Here is a 25,348-nt window from a genome sequence, read left to right as displayed (position 1 = left end):
AGGCTGTGAGAATCAAATCTCACCATTTGTTGTAGCACAATCTTGGGGCATGTACTGTATTTTTAGGTGTTGCTATTGGATGATACCCTGTTCTGTTCAGCTCACTGCAGTCTCATCTCCTGCACAGAGATCCTTCTCAGCAGGAGTGGAAGTAGCTTACAGGGTAAGGACCGTACTCACTGAGCTGTCTCCTAGCCTTGTGGGTGGATGGACTTCGTAGTTCTCAATGTAGTGACTCTCTTTATGTGAAACAACTCAAGTCCATTTGTTTTTGTTTTTATTTTTATTTTTTAAATGTTTATTTATTATTATATCTAAGTATACTGTAGCTGTCTTTAGACACATCAGAAGAGGGCATCAGATATCATTAGAGGTGGTTGTGAGCCACCATGTGGTTGCTGGGATTTGAACTCAGGACCTTCAGAAGAGCAGTCAGTGCTCTTAACCGCTGAGCCATCTCTCCAGCTCCTCAAATCCATTTGTTATTATTAGCATGTATTATTAGAGATGAGCATTCTTTACCCCACCCCACCCCCTTTGTTTTGTTTTCAAGACAGATCTTGGTCCGCCTGCCCCTGCCTTCTAAGTGCCGGGATTGAAGGTGTACACCAGCACTGCCCTCACGTCCACTCTTGAGGGTGCCTTTTTTGTTTTTTGTTTTTTCTTTTAAGATTATTTTTTAAAATATCATTATTCTTTTAAACACTAGATATCATTCTGGGATAGATGGAAGGTTAGTTGTAGTAGGACTGATCTACAAATAGATGATTGAAAACCCGGCAAACTTGTGGGTGAGGAGATGGCTCAGCAGTCAAGGGCAGTGGCTGCTCTTCCAGAGGACCTGGGTTCGACTCCCAGTACCCACATGATGTCTCCCAATTGTCTGTACCTCAGTTCAGGGATTCCAGTTCCAGGGCATCTAATGTCATTGGTACACAAGTGGGACAAAGACATATATGTAGACCAACCACATAAAGAAAAATTTTAAATATAAAAACAAAACCCCCATAAACTTCAGGGGCCTAGAATAGACGACTTAAAAAGCTTTATCCCCTTAAGTGGCTGGTGAATATGTGATGTTAATGTTTTAGATTTGTCTTTTCATGGAAAGAGCCAGGGTAACAAAAGATACTAAAGCCTGGGAATTAGTGATGCAACCTTGGGCCCATATAGTAATACGCTGTCTAAATTCTCCAAGGTGGGGGGAGTCATTTTGGTTCTTGTGTATATGAAATACTAGTTTCCCTATGCAGTTTGTTTCTTTCTGACCTGAGATCAAGATTTGTCCAGCTTTTTTTTTTTTTTGGTTGGTTGGTTTTTTGAGACAGGGTTTCTCTGTATAGCCCTGGCTGTCCTGGAACTCACTTTGTAGACCAGACTGGCCTCGAACTCAGAAATCTGCTGAGATTAAAGGTGTGCGCCACCATGCCCGGCTCCAGCTTTTCTATTTTGTTTTGTTATTTTATTGTATGTGTGGGAATGTTTTGACTACATGCATGTCTGTGTATCACTTGAACACCTGGTACCTATAGAGGCCAGAAGAGGGCGCTGGATTCCCTGGAACTGGAGTTACAGATGGTTGTGAGCTGCCTTGTGGGTGCTAGGAATTGAACCCTGGCCCTCTGCTAGAACAGTCAGTGTTCTTAACTGCTGAGCCATCTCTCCAGCCTCTAACTCTTACAGGCACTTTCATATGGAACTGCAGCTCTGTATTCTGAGTCCCAGGCTAGCCTGGGCTACACAGGAAGACACTATCTTAAAACCCCTCTCCCCCAAAACCCCAAAACAACAGCAATGAAAACAAAAACTAGAAGGCTGATGAATTGGCTCAGTGTGTGATGATGCTTGCCACCAAGACTGGGTGGCCTGGGCTTGATCTCTGGGATATGGTGGAGGAAGAGAATCAAGCTCCTTACGTTGTCCTCTGACCTCCACAGACGCACTGTAGCATGTTTGACCCACCCCTCCCCACCAAAACAGCCAGCCAGTCAAAAAGGCAATCAGAGACACAAAACAAAGAGCAGGCTGGACGTTTTCCTTGGCTAGAATGGTTTCTTGGGCTCCATCTGTAAATTCCATCTTTTGGAGTCTGGCAGTGGCTGTACTACTGTGAGTGTGCCTCATCTTTTATGGATTTCTCTGTTTTTAATTTTTAATTTTTGTTTTTTTCAAGACAGGGTCTCACTGTGTTGTAGCCCTGGCTGTCCTGGAACTCACTTTGTAGACCAGGCTGGCCTCAAACCTACAGAGGCCCACCTGCCCCTGCCTCCTGAGTTCTGGGGTTCACAGACCACTTCTCTGAGGTTTTTTTCTTATAACCCACCAAGTGTTGCCTATGTGAGCACCGTGTGGGGCAGACACTGGAGAGTGGGCAACCTACAGCAGTGTGTATACTACCAAAGAAAACTGTTCTCTGTCCCTCAGAGGCCCTGGGTATTAACTCATCAGTTAGGGGTAGGGTCCCGTGGGCCCTTCCCTCATTCATGCTGGGATGTTGGCTGGCTTGGTTTTGCGTATTTAACCACTGTCGCTGTGAGTTCACTCCCATGACAGCCATGTCGTATTCAGAATATGCTCTGTTCTATCACTAATCCCTAGCCTCTGGCACTTCCACTTGCTCTGCCCCTCTCCGAATCTTGGTGGGGCAGTGGGAGTAGGTAGGCTGAATGGTGACTTGCTCTCACTGTGTGGACCAGTTGGCTGAGAATCTCTGCCAAGCACTGCCCACTGCAGAAGAGGCTCCTCAGACCCAAGGTTGAGAACAGCACTGAGCTATGGGTATTTGTGAACATATTTATTTATTTTGTAATTAGGGTTTTATTTTATTTTCTATTTTTTATGTGCATTGGTGTTTTGTCTGCATGTAGGTCTCTCCCCTGGACTTGGAGTTACAGACAGTTGCAAGCTGCCATGTGGGTGCTGGGAACTGAACCGGGACCTCTGGCAGAGCAGCCAGTGCTCTTAACCACTGAGCCATGTCTCCAGCCCCAAGTGAATATATCGAGAAGGCAGTTTGGCAACATGACCATCTAGCAACAGTAGCAGGTCCTCTCCCCGCCTGCCCTGGTGACAGCCCCCCTCCCCATCTTTTGCTGGATTTGTAGTACCAGTCTTGAATCCCGCCCTATGGAGTAAGCCTCAAATCCATCAAGGTTGGTCACCCCAGTAACTGTCATGCCACCACTACAGCAGACACACCTTGTCTGGCATGTCAGTGTCGTAGCATCAGGGTCCAGCTGTGCGGTGGTGAGGTCACTGAGATCTTCTCCTCCTTAGTGGCTGGGATAGCATCCAGCACGAATGGAAGCTAGTTGGCAAGGAGGCACTTTTGGGTCAGTTGCCATGCAATTCTGTTTCGTCCTTTTAAAAACTCTTTCAGTCCTGCACATCTTTGGCACAGAGTACAATAACTGCATACATAGATACAGCATGTAGTGGTATTGATGGTATCAAGATAATAGAAGACTATCTCCTTCAACACTTATCACGAACGTCTGCTGGGAACCCTCAGCTCCCCTCTGTTACATCTTCATAAGGCATGTAGTAAACAGTTACAAACTGGAGTCAGCCCGCTGTATTTTGATACCCACTACCTGGCCTTCCGTCCCGCTTCATCTCTAGCCTGTCAGTTGCCAGCTATTCAGCTCTCTACCTCTGTAAATCAACTTTAGCTTCCCTATGTGAGAGAGGCCATGCCGTGAGCAGCATCCATCTTTCTCTGCCTGGCTTGTCACACTTAGTGTACTGCCATCAAGCTCCACCCATGAACATGGGCTTCTTAGGGCAGTTTTCTCACAGGGCTATCCTATACTTTATATTTTATATGTGACTCCAGCAGACTCCATTTAAAAATCCTCATTTACATGTGGGTGAATCTATCCAGTGTGAAGTAAACTGGGTCTGGGATGTAGTTCAGCAGGTAGAGTGCTTATCCAACATGCACAATACCCTGGGCTTGGTCCCTCATAAAACCAAAGGTGGAGGCACACACTTGTAACCCCAGCACACAGAGGCGGAGGCGCTGGGGTCAGAAGCTCAAGGATACATTCAGCGACGACGACGTAGTGAGTTCGAGGCCAGTCTGGGTTGCATGAGACCCTGCCTCAATTAAACAACACAACAAAGCGATCAATCATTTTCTTTATAATTTGAAAGAAAAGAGATCTCTTAGTCCTCATTATCAAATCGTGTGTGAGCACAGTGAATATTAAGAAGTTATGCAGCGTGCTGGGCAATGCCTATGATTACCTCAGAATGGTTTTATTCAGATTTTTAGGCACTATTTTACTGATTTGTTATCATGAAATTTAAAGTAGCCCCCCTCCCCCATAACATTAAACACACCAGCACATTTAAGATTAACTACCTTCTAAAGGGAAAGAATGATAACCAGGAAGCGCTTAGTTTTAATTTTCATAATTTTTCTATTTAAATCAAAAGCACCCTTTTAAAGCCCCTAAATCAGCCTTTTATAAATAAAGTAAATCATCTTGCGATGCATTCCTTGATGACGGCTTATGTTGTTTTTCTAAAGAAAGAGTTTAATTAAGATTTGATTTTCTTTATTCTGCACCCTGTTTACTCGTCACCAAATCAAACACGGGTCTTCAATGTCACCCAGGAGGCTTGACTTTTTGAGTCCTTTGTGACCGTTTCGTTTCTCAAAAAAGAAGTGGAATGTTTATCTTTTGGGTATGATTAGAACGTAACAGAGCTTAAAGGAGCTGCCCCTGACCCCAGGATAAGCTTCTGCCTCCATAACAGGACTCGCTGGTCAGTGGCTACCGTGGCCAGCTTGCTGGAATCAACACAAATGTACAAATAACTCAGGAATAATTTGTACACAGTATTTGAATGATGTTTAATAAATATGCATTAAAAATCTAATTACAGTAATGAAGTTTACAGCTGAAATTTTAATCCAGCCCTTTAGAAATATTAAATGTGTTTTTCCTGATTGTGCATTTTTCTCCCGGCAGTTGGGTAAACATTTTAAACTAGGAATCGAAATGCCTTATAGAGTTTTGATTCATTTAACTAAGCATGCATTTGCTCCCCTTTGTGAAGATGGGACGCTTCTTCCTTCTGTAACTGGTAATTTGAAGAATTTTCCATTAGTTCTGTCTTGGGACCAGTGGACATATGTGATCCCGGGTGACCACTAATGTGACCTGGAGAGATTTAACTGCCATCTTGGTTCCATTCTGGGTCTATTTCCTCATCTTTGAAATGGAGCTGATTAGTCTTGTGTCTTCCTTGTTCATCATCTGCGAGGCTCAGATAGCTACTAGGAAACAGACAGTCCATTGAAAGCTGTCAGGAATATGTGGCTAGGCCAGCAGTGACTGAGCCTCTGAGCCAATCCTAACTCAGTGTTTCTGAGATTGTCCATGGGGCCTCTGTCCATGGCCTGCCTCTGCCTCCCAAGTGCTGGGATTAAAGGCATGTGCCACCACGCCTGGCTACTGGTTGTTTTTTTTTTTTGTTGTTTTTACACAGAGTCTTGTTATGCACATACACTTGTCTGGAACTCATGTTGTGGAGGTTGTCCTTGAACTCACAGCAGCCGACCTGTGTTCCCTTTCTCAGTGGCTCTCAGCAAAAGGAACAGAACATTTATGCATCCTGAGGCACATTTGACAAGTGGGTTATATTACTGTAGGTTTGTCTGTTTCTGGTGTATGTGCTGTCTGGTTATGGTCAATTCCACACAAGCTAGAGAGACCTGGGAAGAAGGAACCCCAATTGAGGAGTTGCATCCATTAGATTGTCCTGTGGTTAAGCCTTTGGGGGCATTGTTTAAATCACTAGCTGATGAAGGAGGGCATACCCCACTGTGGGAGGGGAGGCATCATCCTTAGGCAGGAGGGCATACCCCACTGTGGGAGGGGGGGCATCATCCTTAGGCAGGAGGGCGTACCCCACTGTGGTCCTGGGCTGTGTCAGCTGAGCAAACCGAGGAAGCAGGCCAGTCAGCAGCATCCGCATGGCCTCTGCTTGGCTCCTGCCTCCAGGTTCCTGTTTGCATTCCTGCTCTGACTTTCCTTGATGGCCGACTCTGAGGGAACCTGTGAGCCAAATAAACCCTTTCCTCCTGAAGTTATTTGGTCAGTGTTTTATCACAGCAGTAGAAAGCAAGCTAAAGTAGAAATATAACCATGGGTTACTCCACTGAACATTATGTTGGTGAGACTTTACTAAGGCAATGCTCCGTGGAGAAGTCCAGAGTTAGAGTTTACTTCATGTGTAGTTAACTATCACTCTCTAAATAAATAACTGATTTACTATGCCACAGTTTTTGTTTGTTTGGTGGTAAGCATTCTGTTTTTTTGTTTTTTTGGTTTTTTTTTTTTTTGTTTTTGAGATGGGGCACTCTCTCAAATGTAGTCTTGGCTAGCCTGGAACTTGTAATGTAGACAAGGCTACCTTAGAACTTCTATTTGTCTTCCTGACTCAGCTTCCTGAATGTTGGGGTTGCAGGCATGTACCACCAAACCCAGGTGGTTTTTTTTTTGGGGGGGGGGTTTGAGACAGTCTCCTGGGTCACTTAGGTGGGTCTCACATTCTTAGACTCAGGCAATTCTCCTGCCTTGGCCTCGGTAGTAGCTAGGACACAGGCACCCACGTAGATATGCGTAGCAAACAACTCATTTCCCCTTTCACTATACTGGGCATCAAACCCAGAGCCTTAGATATGTTAGGCAAACATTCTGTTATTAGTCTAAACCTCTAGCATTCGTTTCTAGTGCTAATTAAATTTATGTTTAGATTTATTTTATGTGTGTAAGTGTTTTGCTTGCATGTATGTATGTGCACCAAGTGCATGCTTGGTTGCCTCGGAAGTCAGAAGAGGGTGTTGGAGCCTTTGGAACTGGAGTTAGATATGTTTGCAAGCCACCACATGGGTGATAGGAACCAAACCTGGGTCCTATGCAAGAGCAGCGAGTGCTCTTAGCTATTGAACCACCTCCAATGCCACATTTTAAATTCATTTTATATTTTTAGGCACGGGGGGTGCTTTTACAGTGTTTAGTTAATACTAGTTATGATACTGCTGTGAATATGTCTGTGCATATATTTAGTTACAGATATATATTCTTTGTTGAATTTATAACTAGGAATGTAATGATTCCTAGTTATAGGAATTGTCCCAAATACCATGTTCCAATGTGCTAATGGTCCCATGATGTTTTTATAGTTACAAAAGAAAGTCATAGGTAAATCAAGGTGCTTTCAAATACTTCATTATTTGAAAGTGGGCGGGGGGCACATCAGGCCCTTCATTTTACTTTGAATTCAGCCTGTCCCTTCTCACAAACCAGCTCTATTCTCAGCATGTTTTAATCAGATAATGTTTTAGTTACTTTTGCTTGCCGTGACAAAAACGGCATGATCAAGGAGACTTAGAAAAGAAAGCATCTCATTTTAGGTAGCAGGCAGGGCTCCGGAGCCACTTGAGAGCCACTGCAAGGGAGAGGGAGGGAGAGAGAGGGGAGGGAAGGGGGAGGCTGGGAATGGTGTGGGTGTTTGAAACCTCCAAGCCTATCCCCAGTGACACACCTCCTCCAGCAAGGCCATACCTCATCCCTCCCACTGATATTTCCAAGTGAGGTCAAACAGTTAACTCTATGAGCCTGTGGGGGCCATCCCCTTTCAAACCACCACAGTCAGATGGCTACAGCCAAGGGGAGATCTCAGCTTCAGGCCTCAGATGCTATCCAGTGCCTGCCTAGTATGGCAGGTTAGGCACCGAGGAGAGCGGTGAATGGTACCAAGGGGACTAAAGAGAACGCAGCCTACTCTGGCTCTGGCTCTGCAGTGTTCTGGCTCTCCACAGCCACAAGTCAGTCACTCAGCTTTGCAGAATCCTAAGGACAGGCATGGCTTTTTTTCCTGGGAATTATAGTTTGTATGGTTGAGGTTGATTATAATCAACCCCATACTTATACTAAATAGACATTTGAATAGGCTTTTATGATATGAAGTTTTTGCTTTGTCTGGTTCCCCCTCCCACCACCCCCACCACCCCCGCCCCTCTGCCCCCTCTTTCTCTCTACTTCTTGCTTGCCATGTAGCCCTGGCTGTTTTAGAATTTGAGATTCTCTGACCTGGACCTTTTAGGTACTGGGATTCCAGGTGTCACCACAGCAGCCTGGGTGCAGCTCCCTTGTTCAGTGTTGTTGTAGACAGAAAACTCTGAGAGGTCTGAGGCTCACCTTTCTGTCCTGCTGAAGATAACATGTTCCTTGGTCAGAAGCGTGGGTCTTTACTTTCAAGTCTCAGAGCTTCCTGTGTCCCTCAGTCCTGGTCCCTCCAGTGCCAGAGTTGAACATGATCAGCAGTTTGTATCACAGCTGAGAAACTCAGTGCTCAGGACACCCCATCTTTATTGGGGGTCTGCAAAGAAACCTTCCCAGCCTTTGATCTGAAGAGAAAGAACAAACCAGAATAGAACCCCACTCTCTGTTTGGCCGAATACCCTTTTGGCTTTTGTGGTCTCTGCTATGTCAGTTTATAAGCCAGGCATGGCAGTGAGCCCTGTGGAGTCTACAAACCTCTCCCAGCTACATAGTCATATATGCTTGGCTTATTTGTTTTGAATTAAAAATATTTACAGTAAATCTGGATGTGGTGGCGTGGATTCACAATCCCAACACTTGGAAGGTGGCGGAAGAGTGAGCAGTTTACCGCCGTGCTTAGTGAGTTTGAGGTCAACCTGGGCTCTGTCTCAGCTCAGACAAGCCACTGCCAAGTAGTCACCTGGCAGGTGTTTTGGTTTGTAGTTGGACATAGTCTAAATTAAAGTCTTTTGTTTGTCAGTTTCTACATGTCAGTTGTTGAATGATCCGTTGTCTCCCATAGCTTGCTTCACCCTCGCAACAGATGACCCGCGCTTCTCATGTATGTTCTGCCTCTACCATGCACTATCGATACTTGGTAAACAGTGAGTTAAAGAGATATAGGCTCTTTAAAATGAATGACAAATGTATAGTTACAGGTTGACCAAAACAAAACAAAGAGCCAGGCAGTGGTGGCACAGGCCTTTAATCCCAGCACTCGGGAGGCAGAGGCAGGTGGATTTCTGAGTTTGAGGCCAGCCTGGTCCACAGAGTGAGTTCCAGGACAGCCAGGGCGATACAGAGAAACCCTGACTTGAAAAACCAAAAACCAAAACAACCAACCAAACAACCAAACAGAACAGTGGTGAGATTTTTCTGTTCTGCGCTGTATGGTGGGTAGAGGTGCCTACCCCAAGCCCAGTGACCTGGGCTATTCCCAAAACTCACAGGGTAGAAGGAGAGACTGGACTGCCAAAAGTTGTCCTCTATAGTTTAAAAAATTCAAGAGATTGGTGTATTCCAGGTATGTCCAGGTGTGTCCCAGGCACGGCTCTTTCACTGTTGTTGGGTTTTGGCTTTTTGTTTTGTTTATTTTATCTTGTTTTGATGAGGAGACAGAGATCGAGACAGTCTCCTTATTCCAAGCTGCCTTCGAACTCTAGCTTGTAACTGATGATGACCTTGAACGCTTGGTCCTCCAGCTGCCTTCCCCTCCCAAGTGCAGGGAAATGGGCCTTTTTTTTGTTTGTTTGTTTGTTTTGTTTTGTTTTTCGAGACAGGGTTTCTCTGTGTGTAGCCCTGGCTGTCCTGGAACTCACTCTGTAGACCAGGCTGGCCTTGAACTCAGAAATGCCTGCCTCTGCCTCCCGAGTGCTGGGATTAAAGGCGTGCGCCACCACGCCCGGCGAAATGGGCCTTTCTATTGGAGCATTTCACGTCTATTTACACATTTGGTAGTCAGGAGCTCTTTATCGCTTTCTTTCTGGGTGTGGCGAGCGTTTGTGCTTGTGTAGCACGTGAGTGTTCTCGTGAGAGGGAACCAGAGGTTCTGTCCTGTCTTCTTCCTTTGCACTCTCCCTTGCTTTTCAAGACAGGATCTTTCACAGAACCTGGCGCTCATAGATTGGCTAGTCTGGTGATTAGTGAGTTCTAGGATCAATTGGCTCTGCCTTCCCCGGGCTGGGCTTATAGTCTGTACTGTAGGTGGCTGCTGGGGACCCTGACTGAGGATCTCAAGCTCGGCTGGCTGGCAGGCACTTTACCATAGAGCCCCTCCTTCATTACTTTCTAAGGGATTTGGGGAAAGATTTGTTTATTTTGTGAATTGATTGGGAATAATTGCTAATTTATAACATTTTATTTCTCCTTATGCTTCTCTCGTGTTTTGCATATGCCTTTGTGAAAGATTTTCTGTTTTTCATAAAGACCTTGCATATTGATTAGTATCAATTCTTAGACTTTTTTTTTTTAATCTCATTTTCTAAGATAGGATCCCACTGTATAGTCCCTGGCACCTCCTTCCACTTGATTCCAGAGCCATACTGAACTGGGTTGAGAGTGTGCACACACTGAGTTCCTGAGCCTCCTGGCCTGCCTGGGTGCCGCCTCCCTTCCTTCCCTGGCTGAATTCTTTCTGTCCTTTGATCTCAATGGAAGGATCATTTCCTCTCACCCCTTCCTTAACTTCCTGACCTAGGCTGCTATCTTTGGCTCTGTGATCTCACAGCTCAGTCCTTCCTGGTCCTTCCCCTCGCTGCAGAGCAGTGTTTTGTCTGAGTGTGTGCTTTTCTGAGAGTGCAGTTACAGGCCGTTTAGCTCATGGTGGATGGTAGTGGATGGCATTCGCAGTGCCGTGCTGTGCACAGAGCTTTGTACTGTAGACACTTCATTTTTCCAGTTCCTGTACTGCTAAATAAATTCTTTTGTTGAATGTGTTTTTTGTTTTGTTTTGTTTTTTGGTCGATCCTCCCCCCCCCCCCCCCCCCACCACCACCACAGGGTTTCTCTGTGTAGCCCTGGCCATTCTGGAACTCTGTAGACCAGGCTGGCCTCCAACTCAAAAATCCGCCTGCCTCTGCCTCCCAAGAGCTGGGATTAAAGGCCTGCACCACCACTGCCCAGCTTTGTTGATTCTTTTACAGACAGTTAAGGACTTTTTCTGAGACAGGGTCTGGCTAGGTAGCCAGGCTGCTCTCAGATTTTCTTCTGCTTCTGCAGCTGAGAGGCTGAGATGACACAAGGTGCTTAACATATCCAGCTAAGTCTTTTTTGCTTTTGTGACAGAGTCTTGCTGGGTAGCCCAGGTTGGTCTCAAAATTGTGGCAATCCTCCTGCCCCAGGCTCTCAAGTGTTGGGATGGTAGATGTGTTCCACACCCGGCTTCCAGCTAACTTTTTACACTTAAACACACTGTGGTCAAATTCTGTGTCAGCAGGTTCATCTGTTTGTTGTAGCCACCGAGATTTTGAGTTTCCTTTGTGATCTGACCTAATTTGGTGTCAGCTTCACATTGGAGGTCATAGTGGGGGGTCATAGCCATAGCAGAGGTCATAATGGGGGTCATAGCCATAGCAGAGGTCATAGTGGGGATCATAGTGGGGGTCATAGCCATAGCAGAGGTCATAATGGGGGTCATAGCCATAGCAGAGGTCATAGTGGGAGGGGGGTCATAGTCATAGCAGAGGTCATAGTGGGGATCATAGTGGGGGTCATAGCCATAGCAGAGGTCATAGTAGAGGTCACAGCCATAGTAGAGGTCATAATAGAGGTCATAGCCATAGCAGAGGTCATAGTGGTGGTCATAGCCATAGCAGAGGTCATAGTGGGGGCTCATAGCCATAGCAGAGGTCATAGTAGAGGTCACAGCCATAGTAGAGGTCATAATAGAGGTCATAGCCATAGCAGAGGTCATAGTGGGGGGTCATAGCCATAGCAGAGGTCATAGTGGGAGGGGGGGGTCATAGCCATAGCAGAGGTCATAGTAGAGGTCACAGCCATAGTAGAGGTCATAATAGAGGTCATAGCCATAGCAGAGGTCATAGTGGGGGGTCATAGCCATAGCAGAGGTCATAGTGGTGGTCATAGCCATAGCAGAGGTCATAGTGGGGGGTCATAGCCATAGCAGAGGTCATAGTGGGGGGTCATAGCCATAGCAGAGGTCATAGTGTAGGTCATAGCTATAGCAGAAGTCATAGTGGAGGTCATAGCCATAGCAGAGGTCATAGTGGGGGGGGGGTCATAGCCATAGCAGAGGTCATAGTGGGGGTCATAGCCATAGTGGAGGTAATAGAGGAGGACTATACATTTCTGTTTTCATCTAGTGTCTGTATATGTAACATGTATAATTGTATATGTCTAATTACCCTCACAATTCTTTCAAGTCAGATTTTCTGTCTGACTCTTTGTTGGAGGAGTTTTTCCAGTATGGTGATGACCCCATCACCCTACCATGTTGGAGGGCAGAGTTCCAGCACGGACAAACAGAGCCAGGTAGAAGCTTAAGGAGGAAGGCCTGAGAGAGGTCTGCATTCAAGTCTTAGTTGCCTGATTGTGACCTGAGCATAGTCTGTTTTCTGTCTTGGTGGCTTTAATGAGGTGCTGGCCTGATGGGCTTCCCGCACTTTCCTTCCACATCCTGGCCAGCCTTCTGCTTTTCTGTCTGTCTTAGTTAGGGTTTTCCTGCTGAGAGCAGACACCATGACCAAGGCAAGTTTTATAAGGACAACATTCAATTGGGGCTGGCTTACAGGTTCAGAGATTCGGTCAGTTACCATCAAGGATGCATGGCAGTATCCAGACAGGCATGATGCAGGCAGAGCTGAGAGTTCTATGTCTTCATCTGAAGGCTGCTAGCAGAATACTGGCTTCCAGGCAGCTAGGATGAGGGTCTTAAAGCTCACACTCACAGTGATGCACCTACTCCAACAAGGTCACACCTCCAAATAGTGCCACTTCCTGGGTGAAGCATGTACAAACCATCACACCACCCATTAAAGTTATTTTAGTTTTCTCCTGTGAGGAAAAACTGTATCCTTCAGTTTTGTTGTTATTCATTTGTTTTGAAAAGTCAGATAATAAAAGGAAATGAAGTTTCATGGCTTTAGCGGTGACTATTAATGCTAGCTTCCCTTCTTTTTACCCTTCAGAGTTGCATCAGACATGGCTTTTTGAAAAAATTATTAAAATTTTTATATTGTTATTGGGGATCAAGCCCAGAACCTTACTCAGGCAGAGTGTGCTTTGTGCCCCTGACCAGTGTCTCAGGCCTTGAATTTTAATGTCTCCAAATTTTGATTCTTTAATACTTTTTTTGAGATGAAGTCTCTTGTAGTCTAGACTGGCGTGACTTCCTGCTCCCACTTCCCAGGTACAGGGACTACCACGGTGCCTGGCTTGGAACCCACTATGCAAGAAAACCCAACCCTGCTGAAATGATCAGAAAGCATTTGGTGTTTATGTTGTCCATGCGAATCGGACATAATCTGTTGATTTTATGTTTCTTCAGGGTATTAGGAAGGGAAGGGGGAGGGTGTCGTCTCACTGTGAAGCCCAGCTGGCCTTGAACTTGTGCCTTAGACTTTGAGGAGCCTTAACTTTTGAAGCTTGTCAGACTGCCCCCCATATTGACTAACTGATTAATTGATTGATCGATTCCCTCCTTCTTTCTTTTCTCCTCTCTCCTTTCCTCCCTTCCCTGTTCCCTTACTTCTCTTCCCCGCTTTCTCTTTGAGACAGGATTTCACTCTGTAGCCCAGGCTAGCCTTGAACCCTCAGTCATTCCATTAGGACTGAAGTCTCAGAGAATGGCTCAGTAGGTAAGAGAGTTAGCCACACAAGACTGAGCACACAAGTTTGGTTTCTGGAAATCTTCTAAAAATCTTATGTGGGGGCATGTGCCTGCAACCCCAGGATGCTTGCCTTGCAGTGGGAGGTGGAGCCAGGAGAAAGCAGGTGTAGAACATACAGCATAGCCCCAGAACCCAGAGGCTGTGCCCCAGGGACGTGGGGAGCAAGGACCAACTCATGGAGGTTGTCCTCTGACCTGGCAAGTGATGGCCACATTCATGCACACACTCAACTCACACAGACACACAGACACACACCATACCACACAGACACACCTAAGTACTGGGATTATTAGACTGATACCTGGCTTGAAAATAGACAGACTAATCACAGATTTGACTATTTCTGGATATGCACATGTCGTGGAGTGTTCTGGAGTTTAAATAAAAAAAGTTTTCTTTAATTTGGAAATAGACATGTGATAGCTTGCTTATCTTTAGTGTTTTAGGTTGTACATTTTTGTTTACTTTTTTCTTATTCTTGTTTTTTTTTTTTGAAGGGGGACAAGGAGATGGGGTCTTATTATGTACTATGTAGCCCTGGTTGGTGGTCTAGAGCTCACTGTGAAGACCAGGCTGGCTTTGAACTCACAGAGACCTGACTGCCTCTGTCTTCTGGTCATATGCCTCAGGTTTCCAGATAGCTGTGACTACCAATATTCACTTGCTAAAAACCTCAAGATTGGGACAAATTTTCAACATTTCTTAAAAGAAAACTTATTTCCTGTTGGATTTTCTTTTTTTGTTTTTGTTTTAAAATCTATTTATTTATGTGTATGGATGGCTTGCCTGCATCTATGTCTATGCACCCAGTGCATGCTTGCTCCCTGTGGGGGTCAGAAGAGGGAACTGGAGTTACAGACAGCTGTGGACTGCAGTGTGGGGGCTGGGAATTAAACCTGGATCTTTTGGAAGAGCAGGCAGTGCTTTTAACTACTGGGCCATCTCTCCCTATTTGACTTTTTTGTTTACCATTTTGTCTAAAGTTCTATAGAGATAATGAATCCATCCATATAAAACCCTTTTCATCAATCCACAAAGCCTGTGAATCCTTTGTTGTTACCAATCCAGCCAGTACAGTTGTACGTCATAGCACATGTGTAGATTATGATCGCCTTGAATGGGTCAGCCATGTTTCCTTTCATGTTCTTGAATTGCCATAGCAGTTCAGATATCCTGTCATCATAGGGAAAGAGTGAAGTCAGAAGAGAACGAACTCCTGTCTTGGACTCCTTCTGAAGGGGATGTCACTGTGAGCATCACTGGCGAGGGAGGTGATCAGAGGCTGTCTGCCAGGGAAAATGACAGTTCTGTGATTGCGATTGCGACCCAGAGTGTTCATGGAGTCACATGACGAAGCCCACGGGAGCCTGAGCTCCTTCCCTTAGCATCACACCTCCCTTCATACTCCTGGGACATGCTGCCCGTGCCGTGTCCTGACCTGGGAATGTGGATCAGTTACTAAACTTCTCTGTGCGTCTGTTTCCTCCATTGTTTTGTTTTCTGAGACAAGGATTAATGTAGGCCAGGCTAGCCTTGAACATGTCATGTGGCTGAGCGTGGTCTTGAATTCCCGATCCTCTTGCCACCAAGTGCTGAGATTATAGCCTGTGCCACCTTGACTGTCCAGCAGTTCCCTTATCTTGGAGTCTGGGATAATGTATCTTGTAAAAGTGACTTTTATTTGCCAGGTGTAATTGTCATCTTGGAGGCTTACTGCTGAATAGCTCACCTTTTCTAGCTATTTCTGAACTCTGGCTGGCTGGTTCAATTCAGCCGTTCTGGCCCAAACTCCTCTCCAAGCTGACTGATTCAATCTGGCTTCTCTTGGCTGAATTGCATGGCCTCAAACTAACTCTAGCAATCTGTTTTAATCTTCTGGCCCCTTCTTTCTTAACCTGTGTGTAGCTTGTTCTCTCTGCAATCTGTCTCTGCACCACTGTTTCAGTAAAAACTGCCTTTGAACTCTATGTGCTGAGCTGCCACTAGTGAACTGCACTGCTTCTCAACTGACTCTCTCTTCCTGAGCTGCTCTTAAATAGCTTCTCATGGGAGTTGGGTGTAGCCTATCTCTGACTCATTCTGTCAAATCTTTCTCTGATTCATCACTTTGTCTGTCCCTCAATTAGATGTAATTGTTTAGGAGTAAAGGTGTGTAATAAAGGATTCCAGCCAGAGGGATTAAAGGTGTGAACTAAGGGCATGCCTGCATTCCAGCCAGGTCACATAGACTTAGGTCTTTGGATGTGATCCCTTGCCAGGGCAGCCTAGGTGCTGGATTAAAATTCCTCTATAGTATCTACCTGATAGGGTGGTAGTGAAGATCAAATGAGGTCGTCTATAGAAAATACTCAGGAAAGGTTAGTGGTTGCAGCTGCTGCTGTTCTTAACTACTTGGTTTCTGACAGTTTACTCTGCCTTCAGTGGTACCTAGTTCTAATCATTTCTCCCTCTGTCTCCACACACACACACATACATATCACACTGACCCACCATGTAGCTGGGGTGACAGGCACGAACAGCTCTATCCAGCTCTGACTAAGTTGAACAGCCAGTGGGCTATGGTATATAGCAGAATCTTCCAGAAACTTGGTTTGCAGAAAGTACTGACATAAGATACAACATTGAGGTCTTAGAAAGAACAACATGGACGTTTGGGCTTCTAAAATCTTCCATTTTTGTTTGTAGATTAGTCTATGGCACTTCAGAAGGCATTTCTCCACTGTCCATTTGGAGTACAATAAGACAAATTAATACAAATCAAAATAATATGGGAGCAGCATCACATAATTTGTGTATACTGATGTAGTCACAGATTTAATTTAATGCAGCTTTGGAGAAGTCTTTTGTATTTCAATTTATACAGCTGCTCTCCAGGGCTAGGCTGGCCAATCTCAGCCTTGAGCATCTTGCAGAGAGAGTCTCTATTCACGGCTGCTAACTGGCTAAGCAAACGCCTCTTCCTCAGTTCACCTTCAATTTCTTTTTTGAAAAAGGTGTATATAGTACCCAGTAATTGTTGAGAAATAATACAAGCAGTAAAGAATGGTAAGCTTTTCAGAGCTGGGAGCGATGCAGTGCGCTTTGTCTCCAGGCCTTCCTATGCATGACCTTTAGAAGTGAAATATTTTACACACGTAGATGGGAGATAGGAAGCCCAAGTTGTTGCTGCTGAGTTTGGCAGCGGTGAGTCCTGGGGCCTCGTGAGGAGCTGTCTCCTCAAGGCCTGTTATCCTAGGCTGAGCCTGGGCAGGATGTGACCAGTGGCTGGGAAAGGCTCCAGAGGTTGAGCCACGACAGGAAGGGAGGAGGCCGTATGTCCCTCAACAATGGGGCTCAGGATGCTCTGTTGTTAATTTTGATGTTTTTAAAATAGATTAAGAGTTGAGTGGTAGGGAAGAAAAAATTGAGTAGAAAGCCTGGTGTGGCTCATACTGATAGCCCCAGAATCTAGAGGATAGAGAGGAGGGGGATTGTCAGTTAGAGGATGGTCCGGGCTAACAGTGAGACCTGTCTCAAGCAAGCAAAAGACAGAGCAACAAAAAAGCAACAACTCATAGGCAGTGCAGAGGGGACGCTGATGAGATAGTACAGCAGTTGTCAGTGAGAAACAAGATATTTAAAGAGGTCACAAAAGATTGAAAAGTATCCAGGGGGTGTGGTGGTGTGCACTTTGATCCAGCACTAGGGAGGCAGAGGCAGAGAGAGGCAGAGACAGAGGCAGAGAGGCAGAGAGGCAGAGAGGCAGAGAGGCAGAGAGGCAGAGGAGAGAGGCAGAGGCAGAGAGAGGCAGAGAGAGGCAGAGGCAGAGGCAGAGACAGAGGCAGAGAGGCAGAGAGGCAGAGGAGAGAGGCAGAGGAGAGGCAGAGAGAGGCAGAGGCAGAGACAGAGGCAGAGAGGCAGAGAGGCAGAGGAGAGGCAGAGAGGCAGAGGAGAGAGGCAGAGGAGAGGCAGAGAGGCAGAGAGGCAGAGAGGCAGAGGAGGCAGAGAGGCAGAGAGAGAGGCAGAGAGGCAGAGAGGCAGAGGAGAGAGGCAGAGGCAGAGAGAGGCAGAGAGGCAGAGGTAGAGGAGGCAGAGGCAGAGGCAGAGGCAGAGGCAGAGGCAGAGGCAGAGGCAGAGGCAGAGGCAGAGGCAGAGGCAGAGGCAGAGGCAGAGGAGGCAGGCGGTTTCTGAGTTCACAGCCACCCTGATCCAGAGTTAGTTCCAGGCTCATGTGTGGAGGTCAGAGGACAGCCTGTGAAAGTGGGTTCCCCCTCTCTGTGTCTGCTATGCAGTTCTAGGGATTAGAAACACATCATCAGGGTGAGTGCTTTTGCTGAGTGAGCCATCTTGCTGGCCCAGCCTAAGGTTTTCATGGTGATTGTCATAGCCTGCTGCCTAGCTGTACCAGAATTTCCGATTGGATGAAGGGAAGTGGATATTCAGTGAAACTACATTGTTTACAGAGCTTTGCTCTTTACTTTTTTTGGGTGTGATGATGCTACAACCCCCGCCCCGCCCTCTCCCCTGCCTCCAGTAACTGTCTAAAGCAGTCTTGGAAACAGTCGATTGCTATCTCCATCCTTCTGTGTTAACCTTTACATGCTGTTTGTACTTAATGTGATCCCAGAAGGTGGGAACGTGGCCAGGGGGCTGCTGGGAAATGCGAGCTATGTGGGTAGGTGTGCTCCTCTCTTCCCACTTTGCTTTAACCAATTGAGGATTTTAAATTTTATTCATGGTTATGTATGTGTATGATGTGCATGTGTGAGTACATGTCACTGCCTGTATGTGAAGGTCAGAGGTCAGCCCACCTTCTACCTGTATGAGGGTTCTAGGGATCAAACTCAGGGCATCGGCTTGTAAGGGAAGTGCCTTAACCTCTTAAGTCTTCTCACTGGGCCTAAAATGAATGAAAGATTTCTGTATGTACAAAAAAATCCCTCATTAAACAGGATGTCAAAGCTTATAGCAGGGTGCTTTTGGCTTTGTTTCTGGTTTCTTCAGCACGCTATGAAACTAACCTCTGCCCAGCTCACTGGAATGTGGACTGAATTTCTTGGCATGCTGTGTTACTTGAGTCTAGAATTGCAAAGAAAGCCAATTAAGGCCATTGGATAGGCTGCAGTTTTGTCTGTTGATGTAAACAGTTGGACTCACATTCGGGTTGGTGGAAGGTATCCTAGGGGACCCCGACAAACCTACACAGGAGATAATGAGCATCCAAGCGAGGGTGGGGTGCCGTGGGATGAAAGGAACCAGGGAATGGGCATAGCACTGAGTCAGGAGAGGGGTTTGTAGGAAAGAGGGAAGGAAAGTAGTATTGCTTTGAGCTTTCCTGATTTGGTTAAACTCCAGAAAGTTAAGAGACTGAAAAGAGCATTCTCCTCTGATTGTGAGACTCTGAATTCTCTGTCTTTCGAGACAGGGTCTCTCTGTGTAGCCCTGGCTGTCCTGAGACTCACTCTGTAGACCAGGCTGGTCTTGAACTGCCTGCCTCTGCCTCCCAAGTGCTGGGACTAAAGGCGTGTGCCGCTACCACCCGGCTTCTGAGATCTTTCAGCATCAGGTGTAAGAACAAGAACCAATTCAGTGCTGACACTGCACGAGGAATGGAGAGCACAGCCCAGCGCCACTGTGCGGCTCCGCTTCCTATGCCAGCTGCAAATGAGATGGCCCACTTGCCCACATCTCTGCCCAGCAGGCTCTGGGTCCAGGGACTTCCATTCCTCCCCTACCTCAGTTTTGGTAATTATCTAGAATGGCTCACATAACTCAGGTTTATGACTCGTTTATTATAAAGGTCCAGCCGTGGGGCAGGAAAACTGAGAGAGCACATGAGGCAGGCACACCTCGCTCTCAGTACATCGCTGTGTTCACTGACGTGGAGGCTCTCAGATCTCCACATAAGAGTAACCTGAAGTTCAACCTCAGGTCCTCCTGCCTGCCCCAGAGTTCTGTGCATGGGCTGGAAAATTCAGTCTTCTGCTTGCTCTATCTTTTTGGCAAATGTCTCCATTTTGAAGCTATCCAAGTCAGACAGGGGTCATTATGAATAACAAAAGATGAACCACTCAGGGAATTATTATTATTTTTTTTGTAAAAGATTCCATTAAAATACGAAGTTTAATTTATTTTCATTTACGTGTATTTATGGATGCTTGCTTTACTTTATAAACCATGTGTGTGACAGAGGATGTTGGATTCCCTGATTTACAGATTGTTGTGAGTTGCCTGATGTGGATGCTGGGAGCTGACCCTCTGGAAGAGAAGTTACTTCTCTGAACTGCTGAGCGACTTCTCCTGCTCCCTTTAAAATTTTAGAAAAATGATGACTATATGTGTATAACTGTGTGTGGGTTGAGTCACTTGCGTGCAGAACCTTCAGAGGCCAGAAGAGGGCGTCAGACTTTTTTTTTTTCTGGAGATAGAGTTAAGAGTTGTGAGGCATTCACTCTACGTGGGTGCTGGGAACTGAGCTTTGCTTTGCAATCTTACTACCAAGTCCTTACTCTCCAGCCCTTCTCATGGAATTCTGAGTCGACCCTTTTTAGCAACGCTTAATAAGAACCAGGGATGAGGACCAAATAGCTTGTCGTCCACCTACTTGAGAGATAAAGGCAGGAGCGTCTGCAGGTCAAAGCTGTCCTCAGCTATGTAGGGAGGTCAGCTGCTATTCCAAGACCTGTCTAAATGAGCGAATGAAGTCTAAAATCTTGCATGTTTTTGTTTATAGCCTACACAGTCCAGACATCCGAGGGTGTACGCCCAACAGCCGCTTCTGAGGCCCGTTTGAAAGCCTTGGCTGTTTGCCACGGGCCTCTGGACCACTACGACTTTCTGATCAAATCTCAGGAGCTGAGGGAGGATGAACATCAAAGAAGAGTCGTTCAGTGTTTGCAGAAGTTACAGGAGGACCTTAAAGGATACAGCATAGAGGAAGGAGGGCTCTTTTCAAAGGTGAGGTGATTGCATTTTCTAAAATAGATTCGGTGCGGGGGAGGGGGGGGGCAGCCCTGAAACCACATGAAGGTTTTCCACAGGCTCCGCTCTTTTTGATGTTCCTTAGTGGTCTCTTACCTTCACCTGTCCAAATCGCTTCATAATCATTAGATCCTGTATCCCTGGCTAAGTTAAGCCTCTATGCGACCCCCTTTATCCTGGTCCTCAAGCCTCATCTTGGAAGGTGGGGGGTGGGGTGGGGGTGGAGAGGTGGTGTGTGTGTGTGTGTGTGTGTGTGTGTGTGTGTGTGTACCACTTCCCTCCTCCTTTGCTTTGCTATACTTCTGTGGGTCAGAAGGAAGGAGAAAGTGTGGTTGAACAGAAGGTGGGTCAGGTAGCTCTTAGTTAAGGGGCAACTTGGTGGGTTGTGAAAGCCTCCTGGGGACTTTTGTGGTGTCCCATTGTTTGACTGTCTTCTTGTGGCTGGGAAAACACCTCCCACCCCTGCCTCCTGCTGAGACCTCCTGATGCTGCACTCAGCTATTTTTGGTCCTTTCTGGATGCTCTCTCTGGATCACTCTTCCTGGTCCACTGAGGCCATGGGGAACATAAGATTTTGTTCCACAACCCTGTTGCCTAGAGTGCTTTAGTTACCCTGGATTTCTTCTTTCCTCCTCTTCCACCTTTTTCTTAAAAAAGAAAATAAATTATACACGTGCAAGTCATTTATCTGCAACAGGGTTGTCGCGCACCGCATGCCTGGGGTCAGAAGAGGGCTTCAGGTTCCCAACAGTCGGGGTTACAGATGGTTGTAAGCAGCTGTGTGGGTGCTGGGAACTGAACCAGGGTCCTCTGTAAGAGTGGCCAGTGCTCTTAACCACTAAGCCACCTTTCTAGTCCCCAGCCTTGACTTCTATGGGCAAGAAGTAGGCACCAGATTGATTTTGTCCTGTATACCCTTATATTTCTGAGGATTCATGTCAGGCTCATCCACAGCTCTAACATACCCTGCTGTGGTAGCTGCCTGTGACATTCCTCATTCACCCAGGGAGGGAGATCTCCTCTTAAGTCAACCCTAACCTTCGGATGCTTCTCTTCCCACCCTTCCCTGCACTTACCGGCCACCAACTTTCTGCCTTGATCACTCTTACCAATTCCCCTTTTGCCTTTTTTATTTCTTCTTAATCAATTGGTCGATTAATTAATAGGATCTTGCTGTGTAGACCCTGCTGCCTTCAAACTCTTTCTCAGGTTTTTTTTCCTTCTGGTGGTACTGGGGATTAAGTTTGGGACTTCACACATGTGCGATAGGCACTCTAATCAGTGAGTACAAGGCACGCACCACCGAGCCAGGGCTGCCTACTTTTTTTCTTTTTAACTACACATGGATGTGAGCTTCTGGGGGTGGGTGGAGCACTTGCCTCCTGTTTCCCTCTGCTTTGAGCTTTAGCTGAAATTCTGCTCAGTAAGAAAACCCATACCTCATCCAGCTATAGCTGGCTGTAGAGGTCAGCATCATCAGAGGAAGTCACTTCAGTGTAACAGGAGCTGGACACTTGAGACACGAGTTTTTCCTTAATCGACTGGCCACCATTCTGCTGCTTCCCACAACCCAACCATTCCTTCACTGTAAGGGCTTTAGGGAAGGAGGCACCGTGTGATACATAGTATTAATAGTTTATTTAAAACTCTGATGGGAAACCTAAGGTAGCTCAGAGGTTAAGAGCACTGGCTCCTCTTCCAGAGGACCTGGGTTCAATTCCCAACACCCACATGGCAGCTCACAACTGTCTGTAACTACGTGCAATAAAAATAAGTAAATCATTAAAAAGAAAAAGAAGAGGCTAGAGAGATGGCTCAGCGGTTAAGAGCACTGACTGCTCTTCCAGAGGCCCTGAGTTCAATGCCCAGCAACCACAGAGGATCTGATGCCCTCTTCTGGAGTGTCTGAAGACAGCTACAGTGTACATAAAATACATAAATAAATCATAAAACAAACAAACAAACAAAAAACCCCCCAAAAAACCCCCCAAACCCATAAAAAACCCAAAAAAAACCCCTCTGATGAGGGGCTGGAGAGATGGCTCAGTGGTTACGAGCACGTGCTGCTCTTCCAGAGGACCCATGTAGGGGCTTACAACCACCTGGAACTCCAGCTCTAGGGAATCTCATGCCCTTTTCTGGCTGGTGGGCACCTCTTACACCTGGAGTGCATTCATGCAGACACATCCTGCAAATTAAAAAAAAAAAAAAGCCCCAAACAACAACACAAACTTAAAAGAGAAAATTTCAACGAAAGTAATTTGATTATTATTTGTTTACTTAAATTGAATATTCTTATTTTTGAAGATATGGTCTTACTCTGTAGCCCTGGCTGTCCTCACACTTAGAAAGGTTTGCCTGCTTCTGCCTCCTAAGTTAATCAAAGCTGTGCAACATCACACCCAGCCAGTAATTTTATTTTTTAAAATGCTCTTGAAAGATTTGGGACACTAGATCTGTGATAGACTCTTGCCTAGCATGATGGTGACCCTGGCTTTTATTTCTAGTCTGGTAAATATATGAACAAGTAAAACCCCCACAAATAAAAAAAAATCACTTCTGAGTATTAAAATTCTCTTATGCTGGCATACTGGCACACCTTTAATCCCAGCACTCAGGATGTAGAGGCAGGTGGATCTCTGTGAGTTAGAGGCCAGCATAGTCTACATAGTAAGTTTCAGGACAGCCAGAGCTATGTAGTGAGACCCTGTCTTGCAAAACAAAAAACAAAAAACAAAAACAAAAACAAAAAAAAACCCAAGAAAAACAGTTTTACTTTTAAAAGTATTTTTATTTTGCTATGTGTATGGCTGTTTTGCCTGCGTGTACGTCTGTGCACCACATGCGTGGAGTGTCCTCGGAGGCAAGAAGAAGGTGTCCAGTCCCCTGGAACTGCAGTCACTGATGGAGATGAACCACCACGTGGCTGCTGGGAACCGAACCAGGGTCTTCTAGAACAGCTCATGCTCGTAGCCACTCAGCCATCTTTCCAGCCCCAAAGTCTTGCTTCTTATATAAATAAAAAGGCTTCCATTGTGTTCATATATTTTGATTGAAAGGAATAATGATCTTCTGGGTTGCGATGAGAGAGAGAGATTGAAAAATAAGATCACATGGGGAAATACAAGGCCATGCATTCCCACTGTAACCAGGCTTGCCGTGCCTTGGCCGCAGTCCACTTAATCCATGTCTTCAACATTTTAGGCTTCTACAACAAATACCTTTAGCTGGGAGAGCGTAAAGACAGGACATCCCTTCTTGTAGTTGAGAAGCTGTAAGTTCATAATGAAAGTGCTGGCAGATTGGTGACTGGCGAAGACCTGCCGACTGCTTCTGGATTGCCGTCTGACGTGTTCTCAGTGGTGGAAGGGTGACTGAATCCCTTGGTCCTCTTTTATAAGGACACGTTGAGCCCATTCTTGATGAGCTATGGCTGTGGTTTGCTGGGACTTTGGAAAGTGGGGGTGCTTTTGAGAGGTAGGACTGGTGAGGTCCTTTGCGCCCCCACCCCCAGGTGCTTCCCTTGGGAAGGGTTAAGGCTGCTCTCCCCAGAGTTATAAGGGCAAGCTTGATGTCTGTCTGTCTGTCTGATATGTAGCTGCAGCTGGAGTTTGCCTATTGGCTATGGCTAGCAAGCCCAGGGACAGTCCTTTTTCCACGTCTCCTGCACTGCCTGCCGTTACAGACATGGAAGGAGCACCATGCTGAATGCACTCTCCTTCCAGCCCAAGACTCAGACAACTAATATAATTTGAGGGAAACACGTGTAAAGTTTTATTTTTTGAAGATTGTAAAGATGCTACAGACCCATTTCTTTTAAATACAGTGGGGGTGGGGTGGGCGTGGGCGTGGGCGTGGGCGTGGGCGTGGGGATGGAACATAAATCTTCTAATTGTCATAAAAGGGAAATCTGAATGATTGGGCCTCTGTGTTCCCAGATGATGTTTGTGGCATTCTTACTTTGGTCTTAGATTCATGACTTTGATTATGTTCTTCGTGGACAAGTTTAAGGTCTATTTTGGTGTTCTTCTCTTTCTCTTCTCTTCTCTTCTCTTCTCTTCTCTTCTCTTCTCTTCTCTTCTCTTCTCTTCTCTTCTCTTCTCTTCTCTTCTCTTCTCTTCTCTCCTCTCCTCTCCTCTCCTCTCCTCTCCTCTCCTCTCCTCTCCTCTCCTCTCCTCTCCTCTCCTCTCCTCTCCTCTCCCCTCCCCTCCCCTCCCCTCCCCTCCCCTCCCTTCCGCTCTCCTCTTCCCCCATCTCTCCCCTCCCCTCCCCTCTCCTTTCTCCTCCCCTCCCCTCCCTTCCCCCTCCTTTCCTCTCTTCTCTTCCTAAGAAAGTTTCTGTAACTCTGTACTGTCATAATAGAACTTCCCTCCTTCACTTGGCCATGCTTTCGGTAGTAAACATTTGAAGAAGTTCAGAGCATTGCCTTTGCCCCGGGAGCAGTGGACTGTGAAGAAAGGGAGCTCGTGGATACTTTGTTACCAAATAAAACTTACAACCAGGTTAATCCAACACATTTAATGTATGCATAATTGTTATTGTGCTGGGAAGTAATTAGGCATAAATGATAAGTAGTTCATGTAAATCACTATAATTAGAATTACTTTTACACAGCCGAATCAAGCGTTTCTGGAGTCAGGGAGGGAAAGAATTAAACAGCCTTCCATTCTCGCTCTCCATTAATCAGGGCTGTGCAGGCTC

General features: G+C 46.1%; 1 protein-coding gene across 5 annotated transcripts in view; it reads left to right on the top strand.

The window, feature by feature from the left end:
• Afg1l (AFG1 like ATPase) overlaps nucleotides 1-25,348 on the top strand; it is a 165,985-nt gene that overhangs the window by 3,636 nt on the left and 137,001 nt on the right. For 4 of the 5 annotated variants that reach the window (XM_030245011.1, XM_006512698.1, NM_001359297.1 and 1 more), the window contains exon 2: nucleotides 20,400-20,623. Coding sequence is in view for 2 of the 5 variants with exons in the window: in NM_145743.2 (NP_665686.2) it covers nucleotides 20,400-20,623 (224 nt within the window). In the remaining 3 variants the exon portion in view is untranslated. Of the gene's footprint in view, nucleotides 1-19,164; nucleotides 19,412-20,399; nucleotides 20,624-25,348 lie in introns of those variants that run through there. The other variant, XM_017313883.2, reaches the window with a different exon arrangement.

This window comes from Mus musculus, chromosome 10 (assembly GCF_000001635.26).
Source record: "Mus musculus strain C57BL/6J chromosome 10, GRCm38.p6 C57BL/6J".
Lineage (NCBI taxonomy): Eukaryota > Metazoa > Chordata > Mammalia > Rodentia > Muridae > Mus > Mus musculus.
Note: the sequence above shows the minus strand (reverse complement) of the source record. Positions and strands in the feature narration are given on the sequence as shown.